The sequence below is a fragment of the Anas platyrhynchos genome, chromosome 2, assembly GCF_047663525.1.
Source record: "Anas platyrhynchos isolate ZD024472 breed Pekin duck chromosome 2, IASCAAS_PekinDuck_T2T, whole genome shotgun sequence".
Classification (NCBI taxonomy): Eukaryota; Metazoa; Chordata; class Aves; order Anseriformes; family Anatidae; genus Anas; species Anas platyrhynchos.
In genome coordinates this window covers 155486443-155502543 of record NC_092588.1, presented here as the reverse complement: position 1 = coordinate 155502543, position 16101 = coordinate 155486443, and the positions used below count along the sequence as shown (strand labels likewise).

The 16101-nt window shown below is 41.3% G+C and overlaps 1 protein-coding gene and 1 long non-coding RNA gene across 2 annotated transcripts in view; one reads left to right on the top strand and one right to left on the bottom strand.

The window, feature by feature from the left end:
* Positions 1-6084, bottom strand: part of AQP1 (aquaporin 1 (Colton blood group)) — an 18481-nt gene extending 12397 nt beyond the window's left edge. Inside the window, exon 1 of the mRNA XM_005012459.6 lies at positions 5569-6084. Within this exon, the coding sequence (XP_005012516.1) occupies positions 5569-5958 (390 nt within the window). The 5' untranslated portion in view covers positions 5959-6084. The remainder of the gene's footprint in view (positions 1-5568) is intronic.
* LOC110351485 (uncharacterized) lies at positions 3994-16101 on the top strand. Its single transcript, XR_002398990.4, has 4 exons — positions 3994-4146; positions 6237-6431; positions 10554-10754; positions 15828-16101. It is a non-coding gene; the product is annotated as an uncharacterized lncRNA (long non-coding RNA).

Genomic DNA, 16101 nt, shown 5'->3' with positions numbered 1-16101 from the left:
ACAAAACCAGCATGAATTAATTTGAATTATAACATTAACCATAATATTGTTTTAGGTCTGATGCAATTCAGTATTTTAAAACATTCCGTGCACACTTTTCATCAATCTATTTCATTTCTATTCAAATAGGACCTTAATTAATGCCTGCAGAGTGCTTTTCAAACAATGCACCAGTCATCCTTAGATCATCCGGACATGGACCCTGTTCATGGTGTGAAACCCACTTTGAACCACTCTACTGTAGCTGTTTAATAAGATTTAGAGTGATAACCTCTGTTATTGTCAAAGGTACTGGAGGATGAGTGATAACCATCAGTTTTAAATCTCAGCCCAAATGTTTCTGCTTTGTCTGGGTGAGCTTGTTAGAAAGCAGCCATGACTATGGCCATTTCTGAGCAGGTGCCTTTCCTGTGTCCCACCTCCCTGGCATGGTGCGATTTTCTAAAATGCTGGCATGCCATAAAAGACTGCTGCTGCAAGATCGAAATCGAATAATGAGGTATTGTTGTGGTGCTCTTTGTTAAGAACTCAAAATCATGGACTAATCTCATGTACAGGAACCATTTAGAAAATGCAGCCACTTCTGGTCCCATGCCGCAGGTTGGACGCTTAAGGAGCAGATGTCCCAGCGCAGGCAAGTTTGGCAGAAGGACCCTAAATCTAATCAAAAACAGGGAGGTCGGAGGACAATGTCACGGAAAATGAGGCTAACTGTATGGAAACTTGAGGAAGGCCCAGGACATAATGTGCATTGTAAAAAGGCGTCAGAAGGTTTTAATAAGCACAAGAGGTCAGGAACTCAGCTACTGTCTCATCCATCCAGCGGCACCTCTGGAACTACAATTCTCCATACTGACTCAGAGGAAAAGCAGCATCACTTACACAATTGTCCACTCACTCTGTCAAGCTCTCGGTTTATTTTGGAAGTTCTAACACCACAACCAGACTTTGCTTAATTTGAGGCTGGAGGAGAGCAGACTCAGAGGGTGTGGGCACAAAGGGAGGGAAATCACAAAGGGAAGCACTGAGTCATCAGCACCAAGCATGCAAGTCCTGCTCCCATGGTCAGAGGTCCATCGCTGGTTGCTTAGGACCAGATGTGGTGGAAAGTCTGGTGATTCCTATCATCCATGATACCCCCTGAAGCAACTTTCCAAAGGATGGGAAAGATGTGAAAGAAAGGAGACAGAGACACAATCTCACTGAAAATCCAGTGTTCCAGGAACAAATGGATTTCCACACTGCTGGAGTGGTATCTATGGCTATTCATCTGTCTTAAAAAATTAATCCAGATCTCTTAATCTGCTGACCACAGATCTCTGGCTCTTCTAGAAAGTTCTTCAGTTGCACAAATAACATTTGTTGGTCTATGAAGCGGTTCTGAAAACAGATTTCTTCTATTTGTTATTCTAGGTTGTTTTTCTTTTCTCTTTATCTACCCTGAGCAAAACTACCTTCAGGTTTGTTTTTCTTGCCTACAGTTTTTGATCCACTTGGAACTTTAAAATAATATATTTTGTTTTATAAACTGCATGGCAGAGTTTTTCAAACTGTGACCCATGAAGCTTATGGGGGCACATTTCCTGGCATTTTAATTAGTATACAGAAATACAGAAAGTATTTAAAATTATGAAATTGTAAAGCCAATGTCTGTATTTTTCATGAAACGATTATTTTCACACAAAATTAACAACAAAACCAACCCTGAGATAAATTTGTTCAACATGCTTTTAATAGCCTGATAAAAGTTCTCAAGATAAACATTACTGAACAGCAAATATTGTGTTACCTTACAGTACAGACATCTCCTCTCACCCGCCTTTCCTGCTTGAGCTCTTTGTTGGTCATTAATTGCCCATGATGAATAGTTTCTTCCATTACCCAAACTACAGATCTGTCCTCACTAGACAATAGCCAACTATGTTGGCAGATGAGTGCACTCTGGATCAGATTTTCTCTACTCTTACAGTTTTACCAATGGAAATTTGTAAAATGTAGTAATCCAGTTGAAAAAAAAATAAATTAAATTAAATTAAGAAAGATATAAGACGCTGAAGGAAAAATATTCAAATATTTAGAAAAATAAAAAAACATTGCATACTTTCAGCTTTTCCAATTCTCAAAGTTTTTACTTTGGCAGCCACACCACTATCAAAATATATGGGAAGTTGTGTCTTAACAGATTCAATAATCTAAGTACCTTTCTGAATATTGACCAGAATTTCTTATTTAGAACCAGACAAAGTAACTAAAAAACATTTCCATTGACTTCGGTGATGTTTAGATCAAACCCTTCGTATGTGACCATTTTGTTTGTCTCTCAGGGTAAAACAGACCTTAATATTGAACATGTTAAAGGATAGTCCTGCTTTGTACCTTCTTTCTCTTCAGCATTGTACCTTCCATGTCTGCTTTTTGTGCTTCATTTGCTTTCATACCCTTTTTCACCTCTGAGCAGTAAGGCGTGGATTCATCACACTTTAATTCAGGTACTTAACAGGGACTCTCAGGGCTGGAACGTCATCATACCAAATTGTCTCTACAGCCAAGGAAGAGAGCAAGGTTTCTCTAGAGAGGAGAGCTGAATGGATCTAAAAGCTGAAGTAAATTTATTTTTCTCTCCTTCTTTGTGAACTGGAGGGGAACTTTAGAAATTGAGCTCATCACTTTGGCCCCTCAGTGCAGGACTTACAGCTGGGTAGGATGAATGTAAGTGCATGCAGTCCCACCCAGCATCAGTGAGGACACTGGATAGCCACTGACTGCACTAAATTGCTCCCACCACAATTTTCCTGTCAGAAACACCTTTCCAAGGCCATGGCACTGTCAGAACAGAGGCCCCAGCCACAAATATCCAAGTCTTCTTCCCACCCTTGCCAAAGAAACAACACTCCCTTCCTTTCTATTTTTTTTCTAAGTAGTGAATCTATACCTTCTTTCCTACCAGAAGGACAAGAAGACAAAGCAGCTGGCAGGAATGCCAGCTCTGTCCCTCCCCTCCTTGTCCTCAGGTTAAAAAGCATGACAGGAAAGACAATCTCTGTGGTTTCTCCCTATCCTGTTTGCTGAAGAAGGCAGAGTGCTGGGCTGCGATTCCAGGATGCACCCCATTGTGATCAGCTTTGCACAAGGAGAAGTGTCCTGATGTTCTTCCCTGCACTGGGCTCAGACCTGCTGCCCCCTCAGACCCTCCCCTCTCCTCTCCAGGCAGTCCCAGCTCATCAGTGGGAAATGAATGGACGTGCTTTCCTCTTGTTCTCTACCACAAGGGAAAAAAACAGCTGCTGCAGTCCCCATCTCCTGGGAAGTACCCCCCACTGCTCTTTTATCCAGAGCATTTAGAACTGGATGAGAAATTAAATTAAAATAAAATAAAAATATAAAATCTCAGCATTTGACAATGACAAGCACTGAGACCAGAGCTTTTCACAATATTTGAGAACCATTTTATCCATTAATTCACAGAACACAGAAAGTGTTGCCAGATTTGTAAGTAGGCATGGTGGAGACTTACCATATGTTTCCTCTTACAGTCAAGTTTATGGTATTGGAAAGGATGAATTTGACCATATTTCAGAGGTGTTCCTAGAGGGAGGAAAAGCCTTCCACCCTCAGATGTAATTTTTGAGATTCAAGGAATCTCAAAAGCTCCTAGGCTTACCAAAATCAGTGAGGCTACTGTTTTTCTTTTCTGAGGCGCCCTTGTGCAGGACTCTGAATTGTAGCTTTGTAATTTGGAGAATCACCGACTGAGGAGCACGAGGCTGGGGTGGTCACCTACACCCACTTTACAAATGGCCAGTTTCAAGGCTTTGGGATGGAGCAAGGAACCAGCCATTAGCACTTTGTGGCAAGCAAAAGGCAAAGCCCAAATGCAAACGGGACCTCCCGTGTTTAATGGCAGCTGGCAGTCAGACCTCTCGAGGAAACCACTTGGGCGGATACCCTGTCCCACGCAGCTGAGCAGTTCCCCTTGCCAGTGGTTGCAGAGGGAAAGATCACGTATCACACACACAGCCAGAGACTTCTGGACTTAATAAAAAAAGATTCCCTCTTCTTCCCCAAAATGTTTTGGATTAACCCATCAACATTTCTGGATTGATGACGTGATGGAATCCCTGCAGGCACCAGGCTTCAGCAAGGGAGGTAAGCGGACAACCCACAGAGTGACAAAAGGGTGGATGATACTGGGCTACTCAGGAATGACCTCAATGTCAGCTTTTGTTTTCAAAAACTTCACTGCCTTATTTTTGGAGATAACTAATGTCACAGAATGCTAAAACATATATTTTTTTTCATCCTTTCTTTCCTTTTTTTTGCCAAAATGTTTTCTGAAGAGATATTGTATTTGGAGCTTTATGTACCAAATATCACAGTGAAATCTAAGAGGCATAAAATTTCAAATAAGTTCAAGTTTCAGACTGCAGCCAGGAATGTCCTGCAAGAAAGGGGCCACAGAAAAGACATGAAAAACTTATTCTTAACAGAATCAGGTGAGATAAGTGACAAGAATGGAATTTCCATTTATAGCACTCCTCTGTGTATTGCTGTGGCTGTAGGACCATCTCACTGACATCCACTGACAATGGGATGATTTAATGTTTAAAAGGGTAACTACCACTTTTGCTCCTGTTATGATACAATGACAACAGCAAACGGACAACATGTTGAGGAGGAGGAGCTGCAGTCAGGCAATTTTCTGTGCAGCGTGACTGTCAATAGCTGTGAGCAGCTGGATGGGAGAGGGCTGAAACCTGCACTCCTGTTAAGTGTGGCTTCCTCTTTTTTTTTCCCAACCTACACTTAAGAATTCGGTTTGCTGTTGTTCCTTTTTTTTTTTTTTTTTCTCTTCCCCATTTTTGCACAGCTAAAGGAACAAAACAAGGAAAATGCAGCTGGGATTCTATATCAGGCAGGATGTTAGCACTTTGCCTAATGCAACAGGTGATTCTCACACCTTTTGTGATAGAGTTTCTCCTGCTACCCATCTCTCTCACTGTTCCCATAGCTTCTTTCACTGCAGTCATCATCAGCTTACACAAACAATTAATTAGGTATTGGAAAAAAAACACATTCATAGAAGTGAATACAACATCGATATATACTCATTAATCAGCATCATGAGCCAAAGATGTGTTACCTGAGACCTACAGAACCAGCAAAGGGACTCAGTCATGCAAGTGCCAGTGATTTCAAAGTTAAATCGGTGTCAAAAGGCACCTTTCAGCAACAAGGATGTACAAAATTGAACATTCGCAAAACTGATAATAACCATAGTATCCGATAGATCTGAAAAGGGGGTGTGGAGAAAGGACCATTCCTATGACATCTCTTACAAAATAAAAGGATTTTAAAAGTGCTTAAATTGATGTCAGTTAATGCATCTACCCTAGATCTACCCTGGCATCAGCCAGGACTGGACCCCCTGCTAAATAAGCAATTGACTGCCTGAGCTCACCACCACACCACCACCACCACCCACATCCTCTGTAGCTTACAGGTGTTGCACTCACATTTCTACTTGAAAAAAAAATAAATAAAGAGGGGTAATAAAAAGTTTCTGCTTACCGCATTGAGTCCCAGGAGGTTGTTTGGGACAGAGGAGGTGACTCCTGACAGAATAGCTGTGGCCACCACTGCCCCCAGGCACTGGGCAATGATGTACATGAGCGCCTTGAAGATGCTGATCTGGCAGCTCAGCAGGAGGCCCAGGGTCACGGCTGGGTTCAGGTGGGCACCGCTGATGTGGCCCACACTTTGTGCCATGGTAGCGATGGATAACCCAAAAGCCAGCGAAACCTTCACGTTGTCCTGAGACCTCGTCGACGTTTTGTTGCCCACCACTGGGAAGTTAATACCCAGAGCTGAGCCTATGCTGATAAAAATAAAGAGGCTCATGGCAAGGAACTCAGCCACCACTGCCCTCCAGAACATTTTCTTTTTGAATTCACTAGCCATCTTTCCTCTTTCTCTCTATCCCCTCCTCACTTTTCCTTCTCCTCTCTCCCTTCTCCTGCCTGATATTTTCCCTCTGAGGTCTGAAGAGAAAGCTGGAGAAAAAATACAGTCCTTGGATTATTTATAGGGCTTTGGGTGGTCTGTAGGAGGGAAGGGGTGTTGCACAAAAGGAGGAAAGAACATCTACATAGATGCTGACTGCTAGATTGATGTAAGACACTGCACGCTTGCCAAAGTTTTTCTTCCTTTTTTTTTTTTTTCCCCTGCTCCCTTAACAGCCTTCGATCTCCGCTGCCGTTTTTAAGAGGCTTTTAAAAATCCTTGGAAAAGCCTTTAGGAGCGCCTCAGGAATTTTACCCCGACTTGTTTAACTTCTGTATCGCCATTCAGCACACAGATCGGAGTGAGAGCTTTTGTGGGATTTCTGTCTGAAGCTGGACTGAAAGGAAAAGGAAAGTTATCTGTGCAGGCTGGTAAGTTATTCACGCTCAGCTTCACCAGCGGCTGGTGACATCCAAAAGTAGTAAATAAAGCTGACAACTAAATCTGCACTCTAGAGATGGAAATATCTCTGTTTCATTTGAAAACAGGTAGAAAAAGTCTCTTTTGCTGGCTCTGTGGAGACGTGGATGCATTTCTTGTGCCAAGCCTGACGGCTGTGCGGACAAACACACTATTGACACAGGCTAACACAAGCTGATCTTAGCTGACTGATGGTAGGGATCACTTCTAATCCCTGTGACTGCTGTGTAAATCCTACATAACACCACTATAAGCGGAAACTTTCTATCGATGTGATTTGGATGCTGAGGGACAGATATTTTTGTTTATTTTTTTTAATTTACTTAATTTCTTCACTTTTTTTCTTTTGGACACAGAGGTGTCTCAGGGTTTCTGCAGGCTTGCCCTCCTGCATCTCATCAGATCAGCAGGACAGAAGCCAGTCTGGGGGCTTTCTAGCCCATGCTCTGCAGTGAAAGTACATCTAACACTGCTCTGCTGAAGGTCAGCTGCGCCGGTGTCACTGGGCAGACTGAGCCATGGGGCTGGACAGACACAGGGACAGAAAGGGAGAGCGAGGGAGAAGGGAAATTACATGCTTGGTTTTGCAGACAAAATGAATCTCCCAGCAGTGCCAGAATGTCCTCCGGAGCAAAAGGTCTAATCGCTTCTGGTTTTATCACAGCGGGACTTGTGTACACGCCTCAGATTAACCCCTGAGTTATCGGACCTGTGTGGGCTTTAGCAGCTGGTGTTACTCTGTAAGCCAGGGGGGTTGCTCTGGCTTCAAACTACACAAAATCTGATCCAGAGTCAGAAGCAAAGTCCCCAGGCACAGGTCCTCAAAGAAGAGCATTTCAAATCAGCCTACCTCTCTGCCTCCCCCCCTTTTTTTTTCACTTACATCAGTGCACTTATGTTAAATTCTAAATTGTACTTAAATTAACTCAAGGCTTTTTCACTTGGGCAATAAGTCACTATGAAGATAAAAACAAATACACACCTGCATAAGAGTGTTTTGTTTTGCTTTTTCCTTTTTTTTTTTTCTTTTTTTTTTTTTCCGTAGTATATTCAGCTTTCTATTCAGCTTTCAAAAGATGATTCAGATACAAAGCTGAAAACAGCTTAAATAAAAATCTGGATGTCTGAAGCCTGTTGTTCTCAAGTTCTTATTCTTTCTAGTCATCAGATGTTTTTGATTTTCCAAATATCCAGTTTTATTTCATTCCATTTTATTGTGCACTTACACAACAGCACTGTACCATTGGGGGGAAAAATGTGAAGGAATGGGGACAAATTAATTATTAGTTTCACACTTCTAATTACAGAGGAATTGCAATGAGGAACAATGTGACAGACAAATCAAAAATCAAATTTAGCCAGAGACAGTGTGTGGTGGAATTTTAGCATAAAATAAACTCAATGCTAGCTGTATTCTGTTCGGCAAAACTTTTTTATTTACTGTAGACTGTCTCTGAGACTAGAAGATCATATGTGACCATGTTCTCTGGTCATAACAACCAGATGCCCAAGACACAGGGCATATGTCATCCTAGGGAACTAGGGAAAGAAGAGTCTAGAAATAGTTCACAAGAGCAAGTACTTTCCATGTGTCCCAAACTGGCACCTGTGGGATGGAGCTGCCCATCCTATTCAGTTGTGTTCACAGGAAATTCCCTCTTTACTCACTTCTTCCTACAATTAGGGTCTGGATGACCAAACAACCCCTGTACCACTACTGATAAGGTGAGAAGAAATCCCTCCAAGGAAAATTACTAGAAGCCAGGAAAATGGGCTGGGGAAGTGTTACAGCATGCTTGTTTGATTCCTACGGTTTCCCCTAGGTACTCCTGACTGGCCCATCCTACAGACAGGGTACTGAGCAAGCAAGACCTTTAGTATCACCACTGAGGTACCCTTGGCATCCCATGTTCCTCAAGAGCAGCAGATTGAGGAACAATCCCTCCCTTTGGGGTTAGCTAATATAATATATTAATATTATATATAATGTATGTTCACCCTGGGACTCTCCATTTGTCTCTTGATAGCTACTACCCACCTTTCATATTTTGGAACTAGATGCCACCAGAAGAATAAAACTATCATGCAGACTAAAACAAACAAACAAAAACAATAAATAATAAAAAAATAAAAAAGACAGAAACTTTTATAATATATAGAATCATAGAATCATAGAATATCCTGAGTTGGAAGGGACCCTTAAGGATCATCAAGTCCAACTCTTGACAGCGCACAGGTCTACCCAAAAGTTCAGACCATGTGACTAAGTGCACAGTCCAATCTCTTCTTAAATTCAGACAGGCTCGGTGCAGTGACCACTTCCCTGGGGAGCCTGTTCCAGTGTGCAACCACCCTCTCTGTGAAGAACCCCCTCCTGATGTCAAGCCTAAATTTCCCCTGCCTCAGCTTAACCCCGTTCCCGCAGGTCCTGTCGCTAGTGTTAATGGAGAAAAGGTCTCCTGCCTCTCAACACCCCCTTACGAGGAAGTTGTAGACTGCGATGAGGTCTCCCCTCAGCCTCCTCTTCTCCAGGCTGAACAGGCCCAGTGCCCTCAGCCGTTCCTCGTACGTCTTCCCCTCCAGGCCTTTCACCATCTTCGTAGCCCTCCTCTGGACACTCTCCAACAGTTTCACGTATATACATACACAATGCACATCTGAAAGAAATACGGGGAGCTGTTAACCAATCTTACCTTTCTAAGCTCTGATGTGAACAAACTCATGATCATCACTGATGTGTTGTTATTAATTGCTAACACGGTGATTATACCAGCACCCCCACACCTCCCATACTGCATGAAGAGAAGCAGCAAAGACAGCCTTGTCCTGTGTGTGTAGATGAACCACCAAGTCGGGAAACATAAGGAGATATTGGCAAAAGAACAAATATTCTGCACATGAAACAGAGGGAACTGACAGATAGCAACAACATAGTAGGGAAGGAGAAAAGATAAGATGTGAGTAGAGCAGCAACACATCAGTGGAAGATTCAACCCAAAGTGATGACTGCAGTCCAAGGGCACCATAGTTCCAGGGCAACATCCGTTCAGAAATGTCCTCCACAACACAGATCTAAATGTCCCTTTTTCCACCAAATGATCTCCTTTCTTCTTATTCAGGCTAAAGGCAAATGCCTCAGCACTTGGCCAAGGGCTCTGAGGCCTACATGCCCCACCTCCATAAACTACCCTGAAACAAAAAAAGGCCAAATTCCAGTCTCCCCAATATCAGATGACCTGGGGTTTGTGCTGAAAGTTTGTCTAGGCATGACTTAAAGCTTATGTGCCAAATCATGTTTGAAGGTGGAGTTGGAGTTTTTCTGGAACTATGTATCTAGAAATAGAGGGAGACGACTGCCAACCTCATGTAAGCGTTTAGGACAGGCAATGAAGAACATATCTGATGGGAACAAGAGGGAGAAAGTAGCTTTTGAGCTGAGGGCTGATTCTTCACAGATGATTTAAATCAGTGTACTCTCAACATTATTTAGTTACGCTAGAGACAGTTGAGTGAAAACTCTAGCTCACAGGACTGGATATTTAATTGCCAAGATCCCAGGGCCAACTTTTTTTTTTTTTTTTTTTTTTTTTTGTCTGAAACAAATCAGGTTGTGAAGGTCTGTAGCACAATCCTCATTTAACATTTCAATCAGAAAACAAATGTACTTGTTGGTTAAGTGGCAGGCTTTGTTCTGTGCTCCCACATGTCAAATTGGTCAGGATCTCTCTACTATTTGAACAAGAAACAAATGTTAGTGACGGCAAATTCGGTCTTGGCTAGCAGGACTTGTCTGGGAATTTTCCACTTAGGTGAAGGAACAGTCAAAGTTGAAGGGCAGACGTGCCATATGTCGGTCCAGAGGCCAAATGAACAGAGGAATCAGGGAAAGTTTAGCAAACTATAGTTACTCTTCTCTCAAGAAGGATTTGGTATCCTGTAACTCTGCCAGCCAAGTGCATCAGCAGGCAACCAGCAATTGCTAGGACAACTACGTTACAGTTTCAGATACAACACCAATTTCTACCTTCTGCCCATAGATTTTCACTCACAGATTTTCTGGCACTTCTTTTCAGGCACTTCTGGCTGGAAGGAAAATGTTTTCCCATATATTCTGTTCAGTGCTGTCCATACAAAAAGTTGGAGTACAGAGGCTGTGTTTCCTGTAAGAATGGCACTGACTTAAACAGATTTACACCAACATTCAGGAGGTGCTCCTTGAAATCCACTGTCTGGTGAGGAGGAGAATCTGTCTTGTTTGCCAACATAAGCGTGAGGTGAGTGCAAAACCACTTGGGAACCTCTCTGCAAGAAAGGTGCCTGAGCACAAATGGCACCTTACACCATGACTAAGAGTAGTAGCCAAGAGTGGTTTTAAGTGGGAGTGGTTATAGTGTGAATCCTTGACTTACACTCCTAAATCCAAGAAAGAAGGAATATTTTAGACACATCCCCCTCTTTAGCATTTGCTATCAGCCAGTCTTGGCACCCACTTGCTCCATATGCCGACTGCCGGGAATTTCCCTCCTAGCTTCTCATCCAACTGTTCACTGTACGGTAAACTCTGGGTCTGTAATATCCTCTTACAGAGCTGGACACCTAAATCCCTTTGGGAGGCTGGATCTCAGCTCTCAGAAACCTGTCCGGTAGTTATTTGTGAATTGCCTCATGTACCAGGAACCAACACGGTGTCATGCCCTATAATGAGCAAGATTTAAAGACATAAAGTCCATACAATTTATTTTCATTTGGCTATTTAATTATCTATTGAAATCAAAACAGGTCCTAAAGACCAACCAAGTTTTTCCTTTTCTTATGAAAAAAATCTGTAATTTCGCCATGTTAACCTCATTAGCATAACCCTTTTGACAGATTTTCTTAAAAAATAAAATAAAATAAAATAAAATATATGTGAGCATGCTTATTACAAAACTTCTCAATTTCTGCTCTTTTTCCCTTTTCTTTCATTTTTTCCCCTCCAAGTCATAAGAGTAAAAAAGAAAACTTTATCAGTGAATATATGAAGTGACAAAATCTGTTACTGTATGAATAAATTAATGAAATTCAGAGCAGATGTATAAGCAGACATAAACCTATTTACATCAATGACAAATTTAGTTCAGATAGATAGAGAGAGATGATGGTTGGACAACTGTTTCCTCTTGAAGGAGGTATCTAAGGCATCTGAAGAGAAGATCACTCAGGAATGTCCTTGGAGTGTTTGCTTCAATTTTCATTTAAAGGTGTTCCCTTCTCTGAGAGGAAAAGACCCTCAGTGTCAAATGCAGAGGTGAATGTGTTAGCACAGCAGGCTTTTTCATCACAAGTACAAGGAAACTCCAGGGGTGGCATTTGCCTCCCCAGGCTGTAGGTATCTACCATGAAAATGGCTCTAGCTGAGCTGGTGTCCTTCAGCTGCCTCTTAGTGAATGCAGCATGGGCCTTATCAGGGTGTGATCACTGATCAGTCTTAAACATCTATGCTCCACAGGCTCCATTCACACAGCTATTCAGGGTTCCCAGGCTGCCCAGCTCCAGAATAAACATTTACTTTTCTCTGGAAACCTCAGTTCTATGTCCATGAAAACTGTACAGCTGTACAGGATATCATGTTGGTGAAAAGTGATATCCTTTTTTGACACTTCTGTGACGTGAAATAATAAAGATGACTGTCTTCCAACTGGAACACAGAAGGGAATTTCCCAAACAAGTGCTAAATAAACTTGCATAAGGAATCAGCTTTTATTTCACCATGATTCTCTTGTACCTCATAGCCTCTCCAAAAGAGGAAGCGTTCTGCGTCATGAATCTTTCAAACTGCCTGCAGAGTGCGTAGTGTTAGAGAAAGGGTGCGGCTAAGCTGGCTCTCATCAAGATCATCTTTTGTTTGAAGGCATCTTCCAAAATAGGCATTTGTTCTCCCTGAGCTTATGCTGGGGAGAGAGAGCCACACACTCTGCTGCTTAGCAGCAAGCAACATGCAGCAGCATTAATATTGTCCCTTTTAGACTAGCAATGTTATTTGTTAACCAAACAAATGTTATTGAACTTTAGGAGCAAGACATTTTTGCAAAAAAAAAGGGGGGCATGAGTCTCTTACCCTAATATAGGATAATATCTTATGTCTTTCTCCAAACAGATCTTGTCATATATGGGTTATTTGAACACGGGTGTCTTGTGAAACATTTGGTTTCTCTGTCAGTCCTAGAAAATGCCACCACACTGAGGGTTAAATTCCAATTATTATGTTTTCTAAGCAAACATATTTAGCAACAATTGTCCTTTTGAGTTTCCTGTGCCCAGTGCATCACTGGGAGGTTGACCAATTTTTTTTTTTTATTTTTTTCTTTTGCCCTGCACATTGTGTTATATAAAACGACAAGTCTGCCAGGAATACCGGGCATGACACATCAGTGACTGTACTAATGAAAGCCTTGGTAATTCATTACAAGCACAGGAGGTGAATAAACCATTGTTACTGCTATAGGAAAGTTTTCAGTATGGATCAAAATTCACTTGTTGTTTTTTTAATGTGTAGGGAAAACCAGGTCAAATCTTCTACTCCCATAAGCTGCAAAGCTCCACTGGAGCAATGCTGATTATTTTGTTGTTTTGTTGCTATTTTTGATTTTTTTTTACCCAGATTTCAACATTGCTCTATATTCTATGATCTGTTTCACCATGGCTCAGCTGTTCAGGCTCACAGCTTGTCTTTGGCACAGTCCAAGGTGCTGATTCAACATCAGAGACTTCTTTATAATAGTGAATTTCTTTTAACTGCCAAGTGTTATAGGGCACTGGATGTTGAAATGATATGAAAATAAAAGGGAGACCTTGAGATGAAACTTGCAACCTAATTCCCAAGCAGGAAAAGGCCTTGAGGTGAACTTTGGTAGGGTTATCACAAAGCAACAGTCTGCGAAGTGTCAGCCAGATGTGTCAAATCTATAAGAACACATTGCAACAGCAAAGTAGCTTACTGTCTTCACACAGGCTGCAGAAATAAAGTGGTAAAATAAAGTATCCATAGGCAGAGCACTGGTATGCCTTACAGAGTGCTGTGTCAGAACAACTTAGTAAACAGAGAATCTTAGGAGTTTACTTAGTGTTTCTCCATCTCCAATTACAATCCTCCTGACAGCAATTTGTCCAGGCTGTCTTAAAGACCTTCCTTAAGGATGGTGGTTCTTGTCCCCATCTAGATGATCTAGTACAGTGCTCACCAGTAGGAAGGTCTCCTAACATCCAAACTTCCCAAGTCTCCCTTGTTGCAATAAAAGCCCTATATGCACATTGGAAAACAATTTATTCTCTTCCGCTCAAAAATGTTTGAGATCTTTGAAGACTAATAGTTTTTTTGTTTGTTTGTTTTGTTTTATTTTTCCCTAGACTGAAGAACTCATTTGCTTACAATATTTTCTCTTTGGTCATATTTCCTTTTCTTGACCTGCAAATATAATTCTTTCCTATTGGGCTACTGGGTGTTCATATGATTATAATGCTTGCATTTTCTCTATAGGAAAACATCCTTTGTACATCAAACCAGTTTTACAATTTAGAAGGTTCATCCTAAACTCTCATTGTGCGTCTTCAGTCTACTGCCACACCTTCTAATTTAATAACATCTGAAAATTTAACACCTGTTCACTACTCCATCATTCAGGATGCAATACAACTGAACAATACCACACCAGAACAAGATCCTAGCATAGTCACTACCTCAATAACACCCTCAGTTTTGACAATGAACCATTTATAACTGTATCTCAAGTGTAGTATTCTGACATTTATGCATTTGTTATTATTAGACATGATTGCCCTCATTTGCTTATGGAGACAGAATACTCAAAGTTTGTCTAACATCAAAAGATGACGCATTTATGACAACTCACCTATGCACAAGCCTTAAAACAATAAAAAACCTTCACAATTGTGGGACTCATATCATTTAACTTCAAAGGGTTAGCCTTATGTTAGTCGTACTTGCTTCCCTTACAGTCAGTGGAAAGAAATAGACATTTTTTTTATGCTTGACTCACTGAACCTCTTTATACAACTACTTTGGGTGCGTGACACCAGAGACAATACTGATCACGGCTAGATTTTTATTCAAAGGGAATTTCAGTACTATGTATGTTGTGACACAAATTATTAGCAAGACGTACTGTAATTCTCCTGGAAGAAGAAAAGAGCAGAGTGGCACTGGGAAAGCAGTAAGAAGATCTGCCAACATTGACTGTTTTGGATGTAACAACGATGTATGTCACAACTGGGAATTGGTTATGGTCTTGTGGACTTGAACTATTCCAGACTGAGTGTGTTTTCTAGTGCTTGTATTTCATCAGGAAGCACTATATTTAGCCTTATGATTAACCAGAACACATGCGAATAAGTCTAATGAGCCTCAGGAAATTTAGTTCCTTAATAGAGCATGAACCTATGAAGCCCAAGTATATGAGCACATGTAGGCAAAGTATCTGGTAGTCCTTGTGCTATAATTTGTCCTTTTTTACACTGCATCTCATACTGTTTGCATTCAGTGCCATTTGCTCTTGCACAGCTATGGCAAGACAGGACATGACTATTCATTACATATTTGGCACCCTGAAAATCCCCTAGTGATCTTGGTCTGAAATGACTGAAGATGGGTCTATAGGGTGGATTTGGAGGCAATGCAGTGACCTCCACCATGAGGAGGTTCTACCTTTCTTCTGCTACACACCAGGGTGACACAACCTTTGGAAAGTGTCTGTCTTCTTCTACTGGCAGTAGAGGGACCTCAGGCGATCAGTATGAACTCAGTGCTTTACTTCTGGATAGTTTAAATTAGGTGAAATTACAACACAGTCCCTTTCAGTGAGTATCTCAGATCAAGAAACTGCCTATATTTAAGCATTTCTTTATTCTCAAGTGAGTGGAGAGGGGTTGTCTCTGGCACAGCCAACACACAGAACAGCTCACACTAATACTCTGAGTTCACTGCACAGTCTCCTGATGCACTTTCGGTGATAAAACTCTCCTATACACTGTCTTCTCACTCTTTTTTGAAGGTAGCAGCTGTCTTTCCATTTCTGGATAGGCAGGAAGAATAACATTGGGCATTTGTGAACCTTTGAAGGCACATTGTATAGTTTCATCCCTATGCCTATATGGATACCATAACTGGCTTTAAACACTGTCCAGCCTTTTGCTGAGTAGTTTTTACTATGTCTTCTTTGGGATCACCAACATTTTGTAATGTACATTTGTATGTAGCCATTTGCTTGAGCACCCTTCCCTTCCTTTCTCCTTTTGTCTATTCTTTTCTCTCCCTCATTTTTATCAAACAGATACTCTGTCTTTCTTTCCAGGTTTGAAAATCCTGTTCATCTGAAGCTAGACTCATATGCCAAGAGTGAGAGTTACCTTTTGGTATGGCTTGTTTTTATCTCTAAATGAGAACACGATGACACCTGCAAAGCCATCAGCATTGAAGCCAACTAATTAGAAGTGAAGTAAATATTGTGAGTAACCTTCAGCTCTATCACTACATGATAATGATCACTGCAAATATCTAACCATCATTATGACTTCGGATCCCACTTAAATGTAAAAAAAATAAAAACAGACTGAAATAAATTAATT